The sequence below is a fragment of the Trichomycterus rosablanca genome, chromosome 21 (genome assembly GCF_030014385.1).
Source record: "Trichomycterus rosablanca isolate fTriRos1 chromosome 21, fTriRos1.hap1, whole genome shotgun sequence".
Taxonomy (NCBI): Eukaryota; Metazoa; Chordata; class Actinopteri; order Siluriformes; family Trichomycteridae; genus Trichomycterus; species Trichomycterus rosablanca.
Window position 1 is genome coordinate 22,587,098 of NC_086008.1, and position 18,932 is coordinate 22,606,029.

Below are 18,932 nucleotides of genomic sequence, written 5' to 3' on the forward strand. Positions count from 1 at the left end.
TTCTCATCCGCATTCAAACACAGAAGCACAAACAAAGGTTCCGCCTGAAGCGTTTACCCGGACACAGTATATGGACACGATTTTTAATAAATAGCTGTCACTGCAAATACGTAGATCTGTCTCTAAGCCAGTGTAATGTCATATTCATAAACATCAGCAGCACATTTACTTACAATACAGAATAAATAAAGATTAAGGGCCTTGCTCAAGAGCCCAATATTTACATCCAGCACTATTTGATCCACAGCAACATAGAAATGTGAGCAGCTGAGTTTATTAATGTACACATACACTCACAGTCCAGTTTATAAACCTCACCTACTGTGTAAACGCACTTGGGTACTAGGGTATACCATTACTGACTGTAGTCCAGCTATTGCTCTATATGCTTGAAAAACTGGTCAGGGTCACAGCAGGTCCAGATCCACCAGAAAATACTGATCATAAGGCTGAAATACTCTGGAAAAGGGCATCAATGTACCTCAGCGCTTCAGCCAATCATGGGTGTAGATACCCGATTCAACCCAGGATCCTAGCAGAAGTGTGCCAGCATCCTACACCACTGCACCCCACTAAACATTTAATATATTACTAAATAATTATTAATTTGATTCTAAGCTAGAAATGTTGGACAGCAGCTCATCAGGACGTGATTCTTCTAAACACCAAGTGAGCAGCAACAAGACCTGACAGTCATATTCCTTTATCCAGAAACACACACACTAACTTCAATCTGTTTACATTTCTTTATTTATTTTTAATAATAAAAGCTTCATTTTCTCAGATCAGGCTTAAAAAAGAATGTGTGCACCAGTTCCCCTCTATAACAGAGCCGTGCTCATCACTCACTCCATTACATTTCGCTATTTATAGCATTGACCAGGATGCAGGATCATGCAGGCGTGTCTCTCTCTCTGAAGGGGACACGGTCAGTAATCGTGTTTAAGTACCGTTTACCCATAATAAAAAATCAACAGCGACACCTAGTGTCTGGAGGAGCTGCTCATTTAGCACAGATACAGTAGAGAAGGTGGGAAATGGACATGTCCTAAATACACGAGTGTTATTAAAAGAGACACACACACAGATCGAGTGAACTGGACTTTTATTTCCTCCATTATTATTAAATCAGATACAGCATCCAGATCCCTCGTTCCATCACTGATCCGGTGAGATCCTGCTCTGGTGCGTAACCGATTCCCTCCCACCTCCCCTCAAGATCCCTGCGGTCGCTCCACCGATCCTGCTCACTCACTCACTCACATACTCGCTCGCTCGCTCGGCTCCTGGTACAAAAACAAAAACCACCCCAGCGGACAGGAAGGCCGACGCGGCGCGGGGACAGGCGCCGGCCCGACCCGGCCGCGTGGGCGTGCTCAGAACACTAACAGGAAGTGCGTGGAATGCGTGAGGAATGGACGCCGGGAGCCACGCCGGGGGTCTCCCACGCACACTAATAAAAATAAACAAAGAGCCTTGAACCCGAAATGAAGACGAAGTGTCCGAATGTTTACAGTCCGTCATAGAAAAGAGGGGCGGTGTGGGGGCGCGGGGGGGGGCCAAAAAGAAGACGAGACGCGCTCATTTCTCCTCCTCGGGCTTCTTCTTCTTCTCCTCCTTCTTGGCGTCTTTATCCTTCTCCTCCGAGCTCTGCGTCTTCTGGTCTTTGATGGAAAGATCCTCCAGCTTCTCCACCACCGAGTCGGCCTTGTTTCCATCAGCTGGAACACACACACACACACCTCACGTTACACACACTATGAGGGAAAATGTTTAGGGTTAGGGGGCACAAACTTCTGCACAGGGCGTGTCACTAATTATTATATAAGCCACACCTACCATATAGATGAATTTGTGTTGTGAGTATACAATTACTGACAGTAGCACATCTGTTGACCTGTACTCTGTTACCCCTGATCTACACAGAACCCACAGTGATCAGACACTTATGTAGCAGGTGCAGCAGTGTTGTTGGGATTTTTAAGCCATCAAAAAGCATCCAGGGTTTGTGTTCCTAATAAAGAGTCTATTACAAAAATCCCAACAACACTGCTGCACCTGCTACAGTCACTACCACTCAGTGATCACATTGATAAATAAGATGGGGTGGGGGTTGACCGGGTACAGAGCAACAGTTGACCTACAGTCAGTATTTGTATACCCACAAAAATGTCCATCCCAGATATGTGTTCCTAATAACATGCAGTGAGTATATACACATCCATCCCATAATAGTCTGTAGCGGAGTGCTCCAGAGCTCCACCTGAAGGCAGGAGAGCGCGTGTGGAGCAGCTCCGCCCATCGCTGTAGCAGACTGAAAAAGTTTCAGGTCGGAGGAGGCGACGAGAAACAGAGTGAGTCTGCGCCCGAGCGTCCTGCAGTACAGTGGGGAGCCTGAGGGGGGCGTAACTGAGACCATATACAACCACCAAGAGCACTCACTGGTTCCCATGCAGCATATAAAGTTAACGACCTTCCCTCCGTTTCTATAGCCGAGCGTGTTGAAGCATCCAGTTTTATTCAAACATCTCACCTTCAAGCGACTTCCTGGCCTCCTCCCTGCATTCATCAAACTTCAGCTTGAACTTCTGTGCGTCTGTGAGGAGGAAAGAAAGAAAATCAAACGTGAGGTCAGGACGTCATGTGTCGATGATGTGACACACGGGGGTGACCCGCCCCTCGGCACACGAACCCTCCATCCACGAAGATCCATGGACAGACTGGACAGTTCAGACTCCAGCATGAGCTACATCAGGCCTGACTGGGAGATTAAACACAAAGCCAACAGCTCCCCCTGGTGGAGAAACTCCCACCTGCTCATTATGCAGCAAAGACATTTCTTAGTTCTAGATGATTTCCCATCATACCCCTCTTCCCCACAGTATTAAACATGGCTCCGGCTGTACTCACTCTCGGCGTTCAGGAAGCGGATGGCCAGCATCTCGGGTTTGGGCTTCTCGTCTGCGAAGTCGGCGTGTGTGTTCCAGACCCAGGCGCGGTCGCTCCCCGCGTTCGGCTTCAGCTCCATCAGCGGCACGACTGCACACAGCAGGGTTCGTTACTCAGACCCGCCCGCCGTACAGACACGGAGAAGCGGACGGTGTAAAGCACACTCACCGAGGTGGTTGGCGCAGATCTTGAGCGTGCGGTCTCTCCTCATCAGGAGGCGGATGGTTCCCTTCTCTTTGTGGCGCAGCAGCTTGACGTCGCCCGTGCCGCGCTCCTTCCACTCGGGCGGGTCGTTCTCGCTGGCGAAGCGGTACAGCTTCGCTCGCCTACACACACACACACACACACACACACACACACACACAGTATTGTTGTGAAGATGTCAGGGCCCCAGAGACCTGGGTTCTAACCTCACCTCCCTCAGACTTCTGTGTCTCACATTGGTCCGAATGCATCACATGACTCGACCATGTTTTTACGTAACGCGTCGGACCCACACCCAGCGGTTCTGAAAGCTCCAGCACACACTCACATTTTGAAGATCTCCTCCTCGTCCTCCTCCAGAGTCTTCACCTCCTGCTCAGGGAGCGAGACGATGGGATCGAAATGGGGGTCATGGTTGGTGTCCTCGGTGTTATCCGTGGTCGTCTCGTGGTCATCAGGTGTCCCCTAGAGAGAGAGAAGGAGGCAGAACATCTTAGGACCCCAGTGTTTTATATTCAGAAGGTTCTACATCCCACATCAACCAGAGTAAACCAGTTAGTTGTGATAATTGTTAATATTTACGGCATGAGCAAGGTTATTTTACTAGAATCTATTTTATATAAGAAGTTTATGGTTTATCCTTTATTAAATGTTCTGCATTGTCAGTTTGGAGCGGCCAATTCAACATCTTGTGTAAACTACCTGGTCCATGTGTATTTTATGATGTATTTTGGCGTTTCCCCCCCCTAATACTGGAGTGTATTTAATAGTTTATTGTTTGTTTGAACGGAAACTTCTGCTGCAGAGTAAAATGCATCACTTACACTTACCATTTTTATATGCTAAACAACATCAGGACTGTTAATTGTGTATAAGTGCAAGAACAAAGAGAGAGACTCACTATATACTGCAGCTTACAATAAACTATATATTTAATTCCTTAAGCTGCACCAGCCGCACAAAAGAACACAAACTAGTTCCGACCCAAACTTCAGAGCCTTTAAAAGCGGTCGGCTTTTCCCAAACCTCATAGAGGGAACAGAACGAGAAGTGTCAGTTCCAGAAGCGTGAAAATTCTGATCTACACTCAGAGATCAAGCAGAGAAGAACGAGACGTCGTCTTATAGCCCTGTCAGTTTATTCAGGATCAGTAAATCAATGGAGACCCGAGATGGACGTCAGCATGACGGTGGGGAATCTGGAGATAAATCAGACCTGTTCGTTCATGATCATGCAGGTCGTGAGCATCACCTGATGGCAGTAACCGAGCTGACTCTCTGCAGACGGGGCATGACGCAGATACTGTACCAGGGTTCAGGTCAAATGGATTTACTCTCATGATAGAATACATCAGAGGATTAAACTGGATCCAAAGAATCAGAACATCACTTCCCTAGTCTGGAACTATAGTTTCTAAATAACCTGGACCTCCAGGACTCTCTGAACCCGGATCCATGTTTGAGGATCATTCATTAATATTCCTTTTTGTAAGAACAATAAAGGGATTTCAGGCCTTTCTGAAGGTCCTTCATCAGACTTTTACATTCCATCCTTCAGGGTATCTGAGATGCTTCTCTGCACATCTGTAACATCTGCATCACTGCACATTGAGCATCCAGATGTAAAGTTCTCATGTGTTTCTCCCCTCCTGAACATCACCTGTCCATCAAGTGTCTTTATTTCACTGCTGTCTGGAATTGTGCTGATTTTTATAAAGAATTAACGCACTTATATTGAAGTAAAATCCCTAAATGTAAGCAGATGAGCAGGGAGGTGCAGAGTAAATAAATCAAGTGATTAAAATATATTGAAAAGATGTTTGGATGTTGGACTGATTTGCAGCACATGTGCTTTCACACCACCGGCCTGCTAGTTAGCACCGCTAGCTTTAATTATATACACAGATGCTTAATTAGTTTTATACCAGTTTGCAAAAACGTGGAGCGTTAAAATATTAACATTAAAACATTTAACAAGCAGTAAACTTTATAATATAATTGGTTTGAGCCGAGATGATTGTGTGTGTTCAGGTAGCATCAGTTAGCATAGCACTTGGATACAGGATAGCTGGATGCTAACTAAAGAATAGATTAAATTCAGGGATGTTTATTTGAATCTAGAACATATTTAAAAGGTTGAAAATAACATCAAGATTATTAAATTCCGATCTGGATTAACTGACTCAGTCTGATACTATAAAGTTTTAATAAACCATTTAAAAATGAAAGTAGCTTGTGCTAATGCTAACTAGCGCGCCAGTAACCGAGATGGTTAAAAGTTTATATATTTCTTTACTTTTTTAAACAGCAAAGGTTACAATAATAAATGAGATAAATTATAACATTAAAATCTGTAAATAACAGATACAATATATAATATTAATGTTCCAGCAGCACTAATAGCAGAGTGTATACACACACATTATATTTGAGCACATCCGGGTACTTCAGCTCTCCGGTATAAACACACACTTTTCTGATGGACGGATGAATAAAATGAGGGTGAGGATGGACGGATGAAGGTGTGCGGGTGTGTGTGAGTGAATCTCACCTTGGTATCTGCCATGTTAGCGGCGGATGGATGGAGATTGAGAGAGTTTCAGTACCGGTCCTCACACAGAGAGCTGAGCCACCATTCACTCTCTCACCCTCACTCACTCACTCACTCACTCACGCTTCCCGCGCACAGCGCCGGTACAGCACGCGCTCACTGACGTCACCTCCGCCCACGCCCCCCCTCTTCTACACCCGGGCCGGGACCGATGGCGTCACTGGTCCACCAACTCCAACATTCACTCATTCATCCATCTACAAGCTTACCTCAGTTCAGGCTCCTAAACTCACCCATTCATTCAGTCTTACAATCATTTATTAATCCATCCATCCAATCAGTCATCGTTTAGTTCATTTATCTAATTAATCATTCAATCATTTATCTATTCATTCTTTTATCCATTTACCCATGTATCCTATCATTCAGCCATTCAATCATATGTTCATCCATCCATTTATTTATTCATCTTTCCATTAATCCTTTCATTCATTCATTTATCTCTTAATTCAACCATCCAATTATTCGTTCATCCATTCATATTTAATCATTCATCTATCATCCATTCATTTATTTATTCACCCATTTAATAAGTAATTCATGCATTCATTTAATGCCATTTAAGCATCCATACATCTTTTCATTTAATTATTAATTAAATTAATAATTTATTGTTCATGTAATAAATTATTAATTTATTGATCCATTCATTCATTTAATCAGTCATCTATCTATTCTATTATTTATTCATCTATTCCACTATTCATTCATTAATGTATTAATTCAACCATTTATTTCTGCATTTTTGTAATACTGGTCATGATCACCCTACTTTAGAGCAGCCAATCCACCTACTAGCATGTTACATACATGCAGCATCACATACAACCTCATGTTTACACTCAAACACACACTGAGTTCACTCGCAAGCCACAGACTTTATTTTATCATTAAAATATACATGTGCATATCTCATTTAAATACCCCTAACAACCCCGCCCCACCCCACCCTACCCCACCCTACCCCACCCCCACCTCCAGAAAAATAAATCCCACGCGCCCCTCTGCCTGTGCACCGCGTTACTCTCCCGTCTATACAGAACTGAAACACTACCGGCTGCTTCCTGTAGGGGGAGCAAACGCCACAAAATCTGGACTCACCGCTTCATGAGTGTTATTATAGCAAACGCTAAGCGTAACCTCGCTAATTAAAGTGCAGATCAGAAACCGGCCTGTAGAGGGCACAGTTCCTGATTCGTTATTGTACTGGAATCATGACGATAGCTGCTAAGGCCTATCAGAGATGCTCAAAATAATTAACCTCGAACATCGTATTACTGCTATTAAAAAACGTGATGCATTGTTGCAATAATTAAATCAGCCTGTAGAAGGCAACATCCAATAATTCATGTTCACGATGACAGAACGAGTTATTAAAGCCGAGTTATAAATCTATATGTTTACACGAAGTCGTTTCTTCTTAAAGACTGTCGCCATTGTTACTGCAGTACCGACGCTGGTCTGTAGGTGGCAGCAATTTTTGATTAAAGAGTCAAATTTCTTGAAATTTTAAATGTATTGTTTCTAATTTTGAATTTTATCACCTAACAGCAGGAAAACACGATCAAATGGGTAGTTAAAGCTGTTTACTAGCTAACTAATTAGCTAACACTTCAAACAAACAATTGTACGTTTACGTAGCATTTCTTTTTCTGTTTTTCAGGGGTCAATAAAAAGGGTCAGAGATAAAAAAAAAAAAAGCATCGCCTTTTGTCGTTGTTGACGCTGAAGGCGGGTCTGTATGTGTACGTGTGTGTTTTTAATGTTTACTAATGAAGAGTTTGTTGTTGCAGTACTATACTCGGCCTCTAGGTGGCAGTAACCAATGCTGAATAATGTTAAAATTGTGATACTGTCGCTAAATTACCCAGCTAAGCTCGTCACACGTTAATATTGCTAACCTTCTAAACATAAAACCTTTAACGTCATGCTAGCCTGTCTGAGCCGTTACTACTGTCTGTTCCTGCAGTATTGAAGCTGGACTGTAGAGGCCGGTAATATCTCACTCAGGATTAAAGTCCAGTTCTGTAGCGTTTCTGCCCCCGGGTCGGTTTGTTTATCGTAACTAAACGAGTTAATTAACACGCTCCGATTCTAAACCCCGCCCATATTTCCCGCCCCGCCCACATCGTTTTCAAAATGTGCTCGAACTATCATGCGGCTACAATGCCGGAGAATCACTGCAGTCCTCATCAGATCTGTTCCGTTCTCCACAAACACAAACATGTCCGGTCACTGGATGATAGTTTCCTAGTGGGCGGGATTAAGCAGGAGCACGTGGTGATGTATTTCCTGTCCTCACTCCGGTCCGTGTGTGTTACGATTGAACTGTTCTGGTGTAGCGTGTGTTAATGATGGGCGTGGTTCCTCCTGTAGTCCGTCCCGGTGGGGTCACACCCGCGGTGAGTATTTGGGGTTTCTTGGCACCTCGGTGAAGGACTTGAGCTCGTAAGGAATCCCTGCGTCCACCTCGATGGATTTCCGGGAGAATAGCAGCCGAATGTCGTCGTGCAAGTAAATCTTTCCAGACTTAGAGCTCTGGAATCTAAAGAGGAGACACCACAGATTCAGTATAGTGTACCACTGTACCCCCCCTGTACCCCCCTCCTGTACCTCCTGTACCCCTGTACCCATCAGCCTCAGTATAGCAGGTGTACCCCTGTACCCTCTGTGCCCCCCTGTACCCCCCGCACCTCATCAGTAATGTACCACAGGTGAGAATTCCTACCTAAGGTGAATCAGGTAGCATAGAATCTTCTTCCTGTCGGGGGCGGAGCTTTGTAAACACCCCTCCGACTCCGCCCCCTCCTCCACAGGCACCAGGAAGATGCGATGGCGCAGAAAGGTCATGTGATTGACGGGCATGTCGCCGAAGTTGTAGGTCACCAGGAACATCTTCACTACGGTTTTATTGGGGTTGAATAAGGTCTGCACACACATGGGGGGGGCGGGGGGAGGGCATCATACATCATCATATAACATCGTATAAAAACCTACAGCCTCAGCAGGATGGGTTCTAACCTCCCGTCTGAACAATCAGAGCACAGAGAGAAGGTCATGTGATCACTCACCACTTGAATGGTCCCTGCTTTGGGTACGCTATATCCTTTCTTCCCTAAAGGCTCCAGGGAGATCACACCCTGCAACACACACACACACACACACACACACACGCACACGCACGCGCACGCGCACGCGCACGCGCACGCGCACACGCACACGCACACGCGCACGCGCACACGCACGCACGCACACACACACACACACAATCTCATGATGCTCCATTTTTCACAGCAATCGGCTTCAATGCTGTAATTCATCTATTATCCTTTCTGTGTGGAGTTTGCATGTTCTCCCCGTGTCTGTGTGGGTTTCCTCCGGGAGCTCCGGTTTCCTCCCACAGTACAAAGGCGTGTAAGTGAGGTGAACTGGAGACACTAACTAGAACTGATGAATCTTGTGTAAGCAGTAACTACCTGTACAGTCATGAATGAACCAAAGTGTAAAACATCACGTTACAATAATAATAAATACATAAATTAAAATAAATGTCCTGTCTAATTACTTATGGTATCTGTGTGATACCATGTGTACTCAGTCTAACCCACACACACACCCACATGCTGTAGTTACCAGGAAGGGCGAGGGTGCGCTGTGCTCGGACGTGTCGTAGTAGGTCACCTGTACAGGTAGGGTGGCGTGTTTGGGACAGTAGGAGCCACTCGCCCCAATTTCAGCCGTAAAGCCCTCGATCTGCCCCGACGGAGAGAATCTGCCCTTCAGGATCGACTCCTGCGCACGCACACGCGCACACACACACACACAAACACACTTTATCATCCATCACTGTCTCAGCAGCATCATGATGATTATTTTTGGAACTGAACCACCTTTATACCTCAAAGTTCCCCAACAGCGACCTGCTAACGGCTAACGATGAACCGGACAGACGGCTGGTGTCGGTCCGACGCCCACTGCGCAGCTGACGACTACACACACACACACACACACACACACACACACACACACACACACACACACACACACACACACACACACACACACACACACACACACACACAGACAGACAGACAGACAGACAGAGTTGTACTGACAGTCAGAATGTAACATGTGTTTTTGGTAGTGTGTGTATGTGTGTATGTGTGTGTGTATGTGTGTATGTGTGTATGTGTGTATGTGTGTGTGTATGTGTGTGTGTGTTTCTCACGATTTGAGGCGAGTGCTGGCCTTCAACCTCCGCGCTGACCGGGAACACTCAGCAGAACTCTGGGTGGAACACACAGGAAGGAACATTAACACACACACACACACAAACACACACACACACACACATCCTGTTCCTAATATGACGGGGGTACGGTGGCAATCTAGCCCTGAAGACACGCCCACGTCCATATATGGACTGAGAAACACACCTGGATGTGATGTACCTGATATGACCCGCCGTTCTACAGTAAGCGTGTGTGTGTGTGTGTGTGTGTGTGTTTCCTCACCTTGCTCTGCTCCTTGGCCGTGGGCAGGAGGTGTGTCCAGTAGGGGGCGCCCTTGGAGTCTGTGCTGCGCCCCGGTGCCAGTCCGATCCCGGGCGTGAGCGCCAGGCGGCTGCGTTTGGACGTGGACGGTCCTTCGTCCTCCGAGCACGAGTCGGCCACGTCGCTGAAGGACAGCAGCTTCTTCTTCTTCACCTCGCCGTTCCTCTCCGACGGTCCCGCCCCGTTGGAGCAGGAGGGGGGCGAGGGCGGGCGGGGGATCCTTTCTGACGGGGGCGGGGTCTTTTCGATTCCCGCCCCCCACTCCGCTGCCTCAGTAGGGGTTAAAGTGGGGTGTAAAGGTTCCAGAGGGTCGGGAGGGGGGTTCTGAGGGTCCGTCGTGGGAGGTGATTTTGGGGACAGAGGGGCGAAAGCGCCCTTGGTGGGGAGAGGCACCTCCATTTCCATTTCTTCATCGTCCTCGTCATCATCATCCTGCTCCTCGTCCTGAAGGAGGCGTTTGGGGGAGACGACGGTGCCGGGCGCCTCCTCTCTGCTCCGCTTGGCGCCTCCTCTGAAGCCTCCTCTCTGGGAGAAGATGGAGAGCTGATAGACCTTCTGCAGCCGGAGCTCCTCCTGGTTCAGCGGTCTGGGGGGCCCCAGGGGCCGGGGGTCCACGCTGATCTGGGGGTCGCTGGAGGGAGGCGTGTCCCCGGCCTGCGCCTCCTTGCGTACCGGCTCCACGTGGATGTGCCGCATGCTGCCGTCGCTGAGCTCTCTTATTATTAAAAATATAAAACGTTTCTTTTTCTTTCTTTAATAATTAAAACGTTCTGAACAGTTCAGTGTTAAGAGGAATCGCTCAGAAGATCCCCGGGCTTCACTCTAGCATCGGCGCATTAGGTTTTCCATAATGCTTTGCCCTCTGACCCCGAGCCTAACCCCTCAGTCCGTCCATCTCCGTCGCTGCCCATCCGATCCAACCACAGCATTCCGACACGGGCGGAGACCCGAGACCTGCAGAGAGAGACAGAGCCTCCAGTACAGATACACCACATGCCCAGAAGTATGTGGACGCCCCTCCTGACTGCTGGGTGTCAGTTTGGGGAAGGTCCACTCCTGGTCCAGCATCATCAGAACCCTGACCCCACTGCACTGTATCCTGAATGTAAACGTATCGTCGGCTTCGTTCGTATCTGCTCCGGCTGTGTCCCAAATCACTTCACTGCACTGTTCACAGATCCATATATATTTGGGACGTGCACTACATGCTGGAACAGGAGAGGACCTTCCCTAAACTCTTACTGCAAACTGCAAGCACGTGATTCCCTTTATATCATTAGAAGCGGCGTCCCGATAATTAGCGTGTGTTGCGTTTACTCACCTGGAGGGGCGGGACGTCAGCGGGTCACGTCTACTTCCTCTCTCTGTGTGAACGGGGCCGGGGGCCACACGCGTCCCTCAGGGGCTCCGACGGGTGACGGGCGGCTCGGCGGCAGCATCCTGAGCGCTGCATTCCACACACGTCCACCTGAGGGTCAGAACACACACCCTCAAGTTCTACATGCTAACCTCAGTGGAAACGATGGTGCGCTGGTGCCTCTCCGTTAACCCACAAACACACACTCACTCGCTCAGTCAGCTGATCTACGTCAGCGCTAATCATGGCTAACGGCGGTCACATACTCACCGAAACACCACCACGCTAGCTAATAAAACACACACACACACACACACACACACACACACACACTGCAGAGAACACAGGTGTGGTGGGGTGTATTTATAAATACAACACAGTGTGTGTGTGTGTGTGTGTGCGTGTCCTGTATATATTTACTACACAGCCAAAAGTATTTGGACGCCTGACTATGAGTGACTGAGGTCTGTGTGACCTTACAGCTAGAACAGCCGCTCTACTAAGAAGCTTCTCACAAGACTTTAAAGTCTGTCTGTGGGAGATTCAAAATAAGGCAGCATTTGTACGGCTGGGCGCTGATGGATCAGTCGATGTTCCGGTTCATCCCAGAGCTGTTGAGTGGAGCTGAGGTCAGGGCTCTGTGCAGGACACTGGAGCTTATCTTCATGTCTTTATAGAGCAGGAACAGGACTAGACCTTCCCTAACCTGTTGCTGCACAGTCAAATGCAGATCGTTTTCTGTATATGATTGATTTATTACGCCTGTTAGTGCCTGTTGTGACTGAAACTCATGAGTTCAGTCATTAGAAGCGGCGTCCCAATACTTTTGATCCTATAGTGCATATTCTCTGTGTAGCTTCATTATTTTTAGAGATGAGGGTTAAACCTTGTGTGTGTGTGGGGGGGGGGGGGGGACACATATGCTGAACAGATAACACGGGCTGGACCCTGAACCCAAGACAGGTCAGTTACAGCTGATACACACACACACACACACACACACACACACACACACACACACACACACACACACACACACACACACACACAGTGGGATGCTAAGCTTAGCTCTGATGTATGTAACAGATCCAGTGCGACTCTGCTAACGCTAAACGTTTAACGCTGACTCAGTCACACAGTGAAGGACTGACGCTCCAGGTGAGGTCAGGTGTGTCCTGCAAACACGGGCTGTGTGAGGTCATGTGACCTTCATATAGAAACACTCTGCTTCACACACACACTGATAGTCAACTGAGATAGACCAGAACCAGAACCAAATGAGAGCATGTGTGTATGTGTGTGTATGTGTGTGTGTGTGTGTGTGTGTGTGTGTGTGTGTGTGTGTGTGTGTGTGTGTGTGAGAGAGAGAAGCAGTACACATTGTCCTGTCCTCACCAGTAAAGCTAGCCCAGTATCTACACTGGCTGAGTGAATGTGTGACGTCAGGAGTGTGTTTACTGAAGATAAAACCTGAGTGTTTCTGCACCACCATCAACACGTCCAGATAAACACTGAACCTCTGTCCTCTCAACACACACACACACACACACACACACACACACACACACACACACACACACACACACACACACACACACACACACACACACACACACACACACACACACTAATACTGTAATAAAGGCTGGATGGTGAATCTCCTCGTTGCTGACACCACAGCGCCTCCTGGTGGCTGGTTGAGGTACGAGTAAAAGTGGTGGAGGAACACAGAGAGTGTAGTGTGTTCATCTGTACCTCTTAAAGCTGTGTGTACATAGTGTGCATACATATGTGTGTGTATAGTATGTGTATATACATATAGTGTGTGTATATAGACTATATATACAGTGTGTAAGTAGTGTGTGTGTATGTGTGTGTGAATATAGTGTGTGTATAAAGTGTGTATATACAGTGTGTGTATATAAATAAATACAGTGTGTGCGTATGTGCATATAGTGTTTGTATAGTGTGTATATAAATAAATATGGCGTGTGTATACATACGGTGTGTGTGTATATATAATAGCAGAACTATATTAAATTCAGACCTCACCTCTGGATCTCTCTTTCTCTCCTCCTCTTCCTCACTCAGTCCAGATCCTGACAGAGAGAGAGAGAGAGAGAGAGAGAGAGAGAGAGAGAGAGAGAGACTGTAAGTGTGTGGTTGTGTGTGGTTGTGTGTGGTTGTGTGTGGTTGTGTGTGAGAGAGAGACAGAGTTAGAGAGGTGACAGTATGTATAAGTGTCTCTCGCCCCTTCCTGTATACACTTTCTGCTATTCTGGTATGCTCAGCTCTGACTCCCCCAACCCTGCATTCAATACCCTTCCCAAAATCTCTCTCTCACACACACACACACACACACACACACACACACACACACACACACACACACACACACACACACTCACTTTACCCTGTCACCCTCTTTCAGAACACAATGGCTTCAGTTTACACACACACACTCTCTCACTCAACGCAAATTCACTGTCAGCATTCAGCATGTGGGCGAGGCTTTCCGGATCCCAGCTCTCTGATTGGACAGTGGGTGCAGGCTCTAATCCTATAGTACTGTATGTAAACACACACATGTTCTACCCATTAGGTACAGGTTGTACAGGTTACACACACTGACACACACACTGACACACACACTGACACACACTGACACACACACTGACACACACACTGACACACACACTGACACACACACACTGACACACACACACTGACACACACACACTGACACACACACACTGACACACACACACTGACACACACACACTGACACACACACACACACTGACACACACACACACACACCCCTCCCGAGGGACAGCAGGAAGTCAGGGGGTTTCAGTTTGTTTTGTAGGACTAAAATGTACACCTGTCATCGTTCAGTCCAACTGTCCCCATTTATATAAGCACAAAGAAGCTGCCGTCTGTATAGTCTGACCCAGCACAATGAACATTAGGACAGAAAATTCTCACACACACACACTTCATGCTTTTCACTTTCAAACGTTGCTCAGAAACAACCTGTGTGTGTGTGTGTGTGTGTGTGTGTGTGTGTGTCTCTGTGTGTGTCTGTGTGTGTGTGTGTGTGTGTGTGTGTGTGTGTGTGTGTGTGTGTGTGTGTTTTAAGGAAGGAAGACCACAGCTGAGCAGATACGTCAGACCAAAAAACCTTGTTAACCTGTTATGGCAGTTTTCTTACAAGAATGTAAAACAGGCACCATTACCACACACACACGCACGCACGCACGCACACACACACACACACACACACACACACACACACACACACACACACACAATGTTTTGCATGACAACCACTAAGACGATACTCTTCTTAACTTCCTGTGTATGAGTGTGTGTGTGGTATCTATAGTTCATGGAGGAAGTGGATCTTCATGCAGAAGATCTAGTTCCTGTAGATCATCAGCACCACAGACACTTAATCAGCTCCGGCCCATCTTAAGCAGAGCTGTCAGAGACGTGTGAGGTGGATGAAGATCACAAGAACAGGAAGCTGAAGCTGGACAACCAAAGACTGAGAACCATGTTCTTGTGAATCTGCTCCATAAAAGCAGGATGAACCCGTAAACCCAACCTGGTGGGTAACATTGCTGACCACGAGCAGAGTAAAAGTCCATCCTGACCCAACAGAGACACGTCAGCGTGGACCAGAACCTCAGAGGAACATTTGTGGAACCTAGTGGAATCCACGCCATGAGGAACTGAAGTGTTCCTAATAAAGTGCTGATGATAATTACCATGGTTACGACTCATTAATAACATCAGAGCTTCAGTAAAGAACCGTCGCTTCAAACCACAGCTTCAGACTGAGATCTACTGGTCTTGTCTACAGTATTGTGGTTCAACTTTGGTCCAAGTGGAGCAGTAGAAAGGGCTGTGTCTCAAACCACCTTCTGTTTATTATACAGCAGTAGACTATGAGCATCCCTGGTCATGTGGAAACATCAGAAACTCCCAGTTTGATTCCTGGTGTCCATAGCTGGACGGTTCTGAGATCTGCTCTGGTGTCTGACCCCTGAACCGACATTTTTAAGCACTATTTAAAGAGCCTGAGGAAGGGCCTGGTGCTGACCTCCGACCTTGTTTAAACACAAACAGATCAAAGCTGAGTGTCGGAACAGGTTTGGGTGGAGCAGGTGATCTGGAGACGGTATCTGCAGGAGGTCAGAGGAACAGCTCGTCTTCTCTAGACGTGAATGCCTGCATCTGTCCGGGAGAGACTCGGGGTGGAAAGCACTGACTCAGCACCATCACCAAATAAAGGTGCAGGAGAACAGAGGAGAGAAACGTGAGACGTGAGAGATGTTCTGGACATGCCCGGGCATGAATATCCTGAAAAAAAAACCTCCAGTCCATCAAATACAGACTTTTGTACCACCTACAGGAGTGGTGCTAGATCACTATATTGTGGGTTCAAATCCCAGAAGTGTCCTGAGCCTAATCGGAGCTGCTTCATGCTTAAATATCTGATGAATGAGAATCATTCCAGAATCATCTGAGCTCCACTCCCAGTAAACATGCAAATGAGCAGAATGACACAAGCATGCAACCTGCTTAGCATTAGCATTCGTCTTTTACAACATGAGTCCTGTGTTCCACCAGACAGTCCGTGAGGGTTCGTCAGAATGTCATGAGATCCATCACATTTAATCGTAAGTGCTGATGTCCCTGTATTACCTTCAGTATTTACTTTTGGTTGATCAAAGGAGCTAAGAGGGGGCTGTACACGCCCCAATACCAGGCTGAGATCAGAATGTGGTTTGTGATCATCAGAACAGATGAATTAATTTTAAAATCATCAGAAACTGATATTTTAGCTTTAGGGCTGCCTGAGGAAACCTGACCAGTCACATAATTCACCCTCGGGTAGAATATCACCGTCAGTGTGTCAGTACAACAGACGGATCCACACAGAACTGTTTCCTTTGTCCTAATTGGTGACATTTCGGTGGTTTTGTGTCCTGTATTAAAGCTGGAGGTTCTGCAGGAGAACGACCGACCTGCACGTCTCGCGTCCGTCTCTCTCGGACACAGAGCACATCAGAGAACCTGCTGTACACCAGATCAGCTCTCACGGGTGGGGGGGGCTTCTGGCTGGTTCCTGAATGAATGAACGAGGACAGCGAGCGGGGTTCAGAGAGTGCACCGTGCGTTCCTAATGACCCCCCGCATTTTCCAACCTGTGCACCATTCAAAGCGGATCAGTGGGTGAATGGCTGAACCCCTCGGGTCCCTGCCCGCGCTCCCTTCTCTTTCATTCCGGCCCAATCTCTGCCCCATTGTGAGGCGCTCTCGTCCCCCCCTCCGGAAACACTCACAGGTTTATTGCAGGAAGAAGCCGGGCGGGACTGAAGATGGAAACGCTTCAACGCTGCTGCTGCTGTGTTTAGGGGTTTTTGTCCCACTGATTCACACGTGCACTGTTAATAGAAGCGTGATGGGGCTCTGCTCTCCATCAGACATGTAAACAAAACAAAGGGAACTGGGCGTGAAGCAGGGCGATACTAACGGTGGAAAGTACACACCAGAAAGATCTGCGTTTATTACAAACCATCAGTAAAATCAATCCAAGGGGAACTAGTCCACACACACACGCACACGCACACGCGCACGCACGCACGCACGCACGCACGCACGCACGCACGCACGCACGCACGCACGCACGCACGCACGCACGCACGCACGCACGCACGCACGCACGCACGCACGCACACACACACACACACACACACACACACACACACACACACACACACACACACACACACACACACACACACACACACACACACACACACACACACACACACACACACACACACACACACACACACACACACACACACACACCATGACATTTTGTGCATTTTATTACAGAGGGCTGGACAGCCTGAAGCAGGACAATAGGAACCCAAACATCCAGGATCATCTCTAATCAGATCCACAAATCTAACTTCATCAACAGTTACACTGACGGCTTTTATCTCAACTCAGTGCGAGAGATTAGGGTTAAAGTTGCTCAGGGGTCCAACAGTGACAATCTTGCAGAGACCTTTTGATCACTAGTCCATCGACAGCGATTCAAGTCTTTTTATTCCAGCTACTTGGGTTCACTCAGGCGTCCATGAATTTTGATTTACGGGACCTAGTGCATGTCTAGACTTTAATGAAAAGCACTGCGGAGGTGGAAATAAAGCCGGACCGTACTGACACACAGGGGGGTGTCCTCATGTTCCGGTCACACCAGTCTCACAGTTATTTTGGTCCAGGGGGGCTGGTGCGCACCTACACATTTAACTCAGCATTTAGGAAACGCTTTTATCCTGAGTGACTTACAGTCCTGTGACAGTATACAGTCTGAGCGATTGAGGGTTAAGGGCCTTGCTCAAGGGCCCAACAGTGACAACCTGGCAGTGGTAAGGCTTGAACCGGCGACCTTTTGATTACAAGTCGAGTACCTTTTAATGAACAACACATGATTTAAGAGCTCTAGGGGGTTCAGTGCTCTGCAAAGCAAACTAATGAATCCAGACATACAGACACAAAAGCACAAAGCAGGACAGAGATAATATACACACACACACACACACAATATAAATATATATAAATCATTAAATCCTTAATAAAGCACAGCAGTGTGTTAGTGAGACATGCACCAGGGATCTACACAGTGTTGTGCTCAGTTAAAGCAGGGATGGGCGTGCACCCTGATCAGATGAGACCAGACACCCATCTGATTTGCTCTGGTGATAAAGCACTGGTGTGCATGTCCATACTGGCACCAGTACACACGTGTGCTGGCCAGACTGGACCTGCTGGTGTACACTGGTGCAGGGTAGAGACGGTGGTGCTGGTACTCACCCCGGGGGTTGAGAGAGTGCAGACAGGCTGTAATGACAGGGTGATCTCGGTCTCACTCACTCCGGAGCTGCTATTAATAGAAACTGCTGATCAAACGCATCGACAACAAGCGATCCGCCATGTTTCCGCGTCCACACTCATGGATAGTCAATGACGGACTGGATCCAGCTCTGATCTGACGGTTTCTGCGGCTTTTTCTGCCCGTCCTGCGTCTTCAGGCCTTCGCTCTTTTCTGTCTGTTTTTTCCAGCTCAGCCGTCGCCCATTAAACGCCCTGCTGTCCCTTTAAATAACAACACTTCCGCTCCACACAACCACTACAGCAGAGGATGGGCGGGACCACAGGAACAGCTGAAGCGCTCT

At 47.4% G+C, this 18,932-nt stretch overlaps 2 protein-coding genes and 1 non-coding gene across 4 annotated transcripts; all 3 read right to left on the reverse strand.

The window, feature by feature from the left end:
• Window positions 1–1,088: 1,088 nt before the first annotated feature.
• ranbp1 (RAN binding protein 1) lies at window positions 1,089–5,850 on the reverse strand. The gene is made up of 6 exons (XM_063017956.1): window positions 5,704–5,850; window positions 3,482–3,618; window positions 3,118–3,275; window positions 2,911–3,039; window positions 2,534–2,596; window positions 1,089–1,721 (listed from the first exon to the last, which is right to left on the reverse strand). The coding sequence occupies exons 1-6, from the start codon at window positions 5,716–5,718 to the stop codon at window positions 1,582–1,584; spliced, it is 642 nt and encodes a 213-aa protein (XP_062874026.1). The 5' UTR covers window positions 5,719–5,850; the 3' UTR covers window positions 1,089–1,581.
• Window positions 2,233–2,364, reverse strand: LOC134335785 (small nucleolar RNA SNORA77). Its single transcript, XR_010015649.1, has one exon. It is a non-coding gene; the product is annotated as a small nucleolar RNA SNORA77 (small nucleolar RNA).
• An 886-nt stretch (window positions 5,851–6,736) lies between the features above and the next one.
• On the reverse strand, window positions 6,737–18,842 carry LOC134335175 (atos homolog protein B). Of its 2 annotated transcripts, XM_063017637.1 has the most exons (10): window positions 18,571–18,842; window positions 13,726–13,772; window positions 11,638–11,784; window positions 10,278–11,270; window positions 9,992–10,050; window positions 9,662–9,752; window positions 9,397–9,555; window positions 8,835–8,903; window positions 8,492–8,691; window positions 6,737–8,308 (listed from the first exon to the last, which is right to left on the reverse strand). In XM_063017637.1, exons 4-10 carry the CDS (start codon window positions 11,010–11,012, stop codon window positions 8,155–8,157), a joined length of 1,467 nt encoding a protein of 488 aa, XP_062873707.1. In that variant the 5' UTR covers window positions 11,013–11,270; window positions 11,638–11,784; window positions 13,726–13,772; window positions 18,571–18,842; the 3' UTR covers window positions 6,737–8,154. The 2 variants fall into 2 exon arrangements, with proteins under 2 accessions (XP_062873707.1, XP_062873708.1); XM_063017638.1 differs by lacking the exon at window positions 13,726–13,772.
• Between the last annotated feature and the right edge of the window lie 90 nt (window positions 18,843–18,932).

What these genes read in the sequence shown, in the direction of transcription:
- ranbp1 (XM_063017956.1), bottom strand. An exon ending in GAGGAGGAGATCTTCAAAAT is followed by an intron (nt 3,276 to 3,481) that starts GTGAGTGTGTGC and finishes GTGTGTGTGTAG; the next exon opens with GCGAGCGAAGCTGTACCGCT. An exon ending in CCGCTTCCTGAACGCCGAGA is followed by an intron (nt 2,597 to 2,910) that starts GTGAGTACAGCC and finishes TCCTCCTCACAG; the next exon opens with ACGCACAGAAGTTCAAGCTG.
- LOC134335175 (XM_063017638.1), bottom strand. Translation starts at nt 11,012, where the DNA reads ATGCGGCACATCCACGTGGAGCCGGTACGCAAGGAGGCGCAGGCCGGG. An exon ending in GCGCACCCTCGCCCTTCCTG is followed by an intron (nt 8,904 to 9,396) that starts GTAACTACAGCA and finishes TGTGTGTTGCAG; the next exon opens with GGTGTGATCTCCCTGGAGCC. An exon ending in AAGCAGGGACCATTCAAGTG is followed by an intron (nt 8,692 to 8,834) that starts GTGAGTGATCAC and finishes ATGTGTGTGCAG; the next exon opens with ACCTTATTCAACCCCAATAA.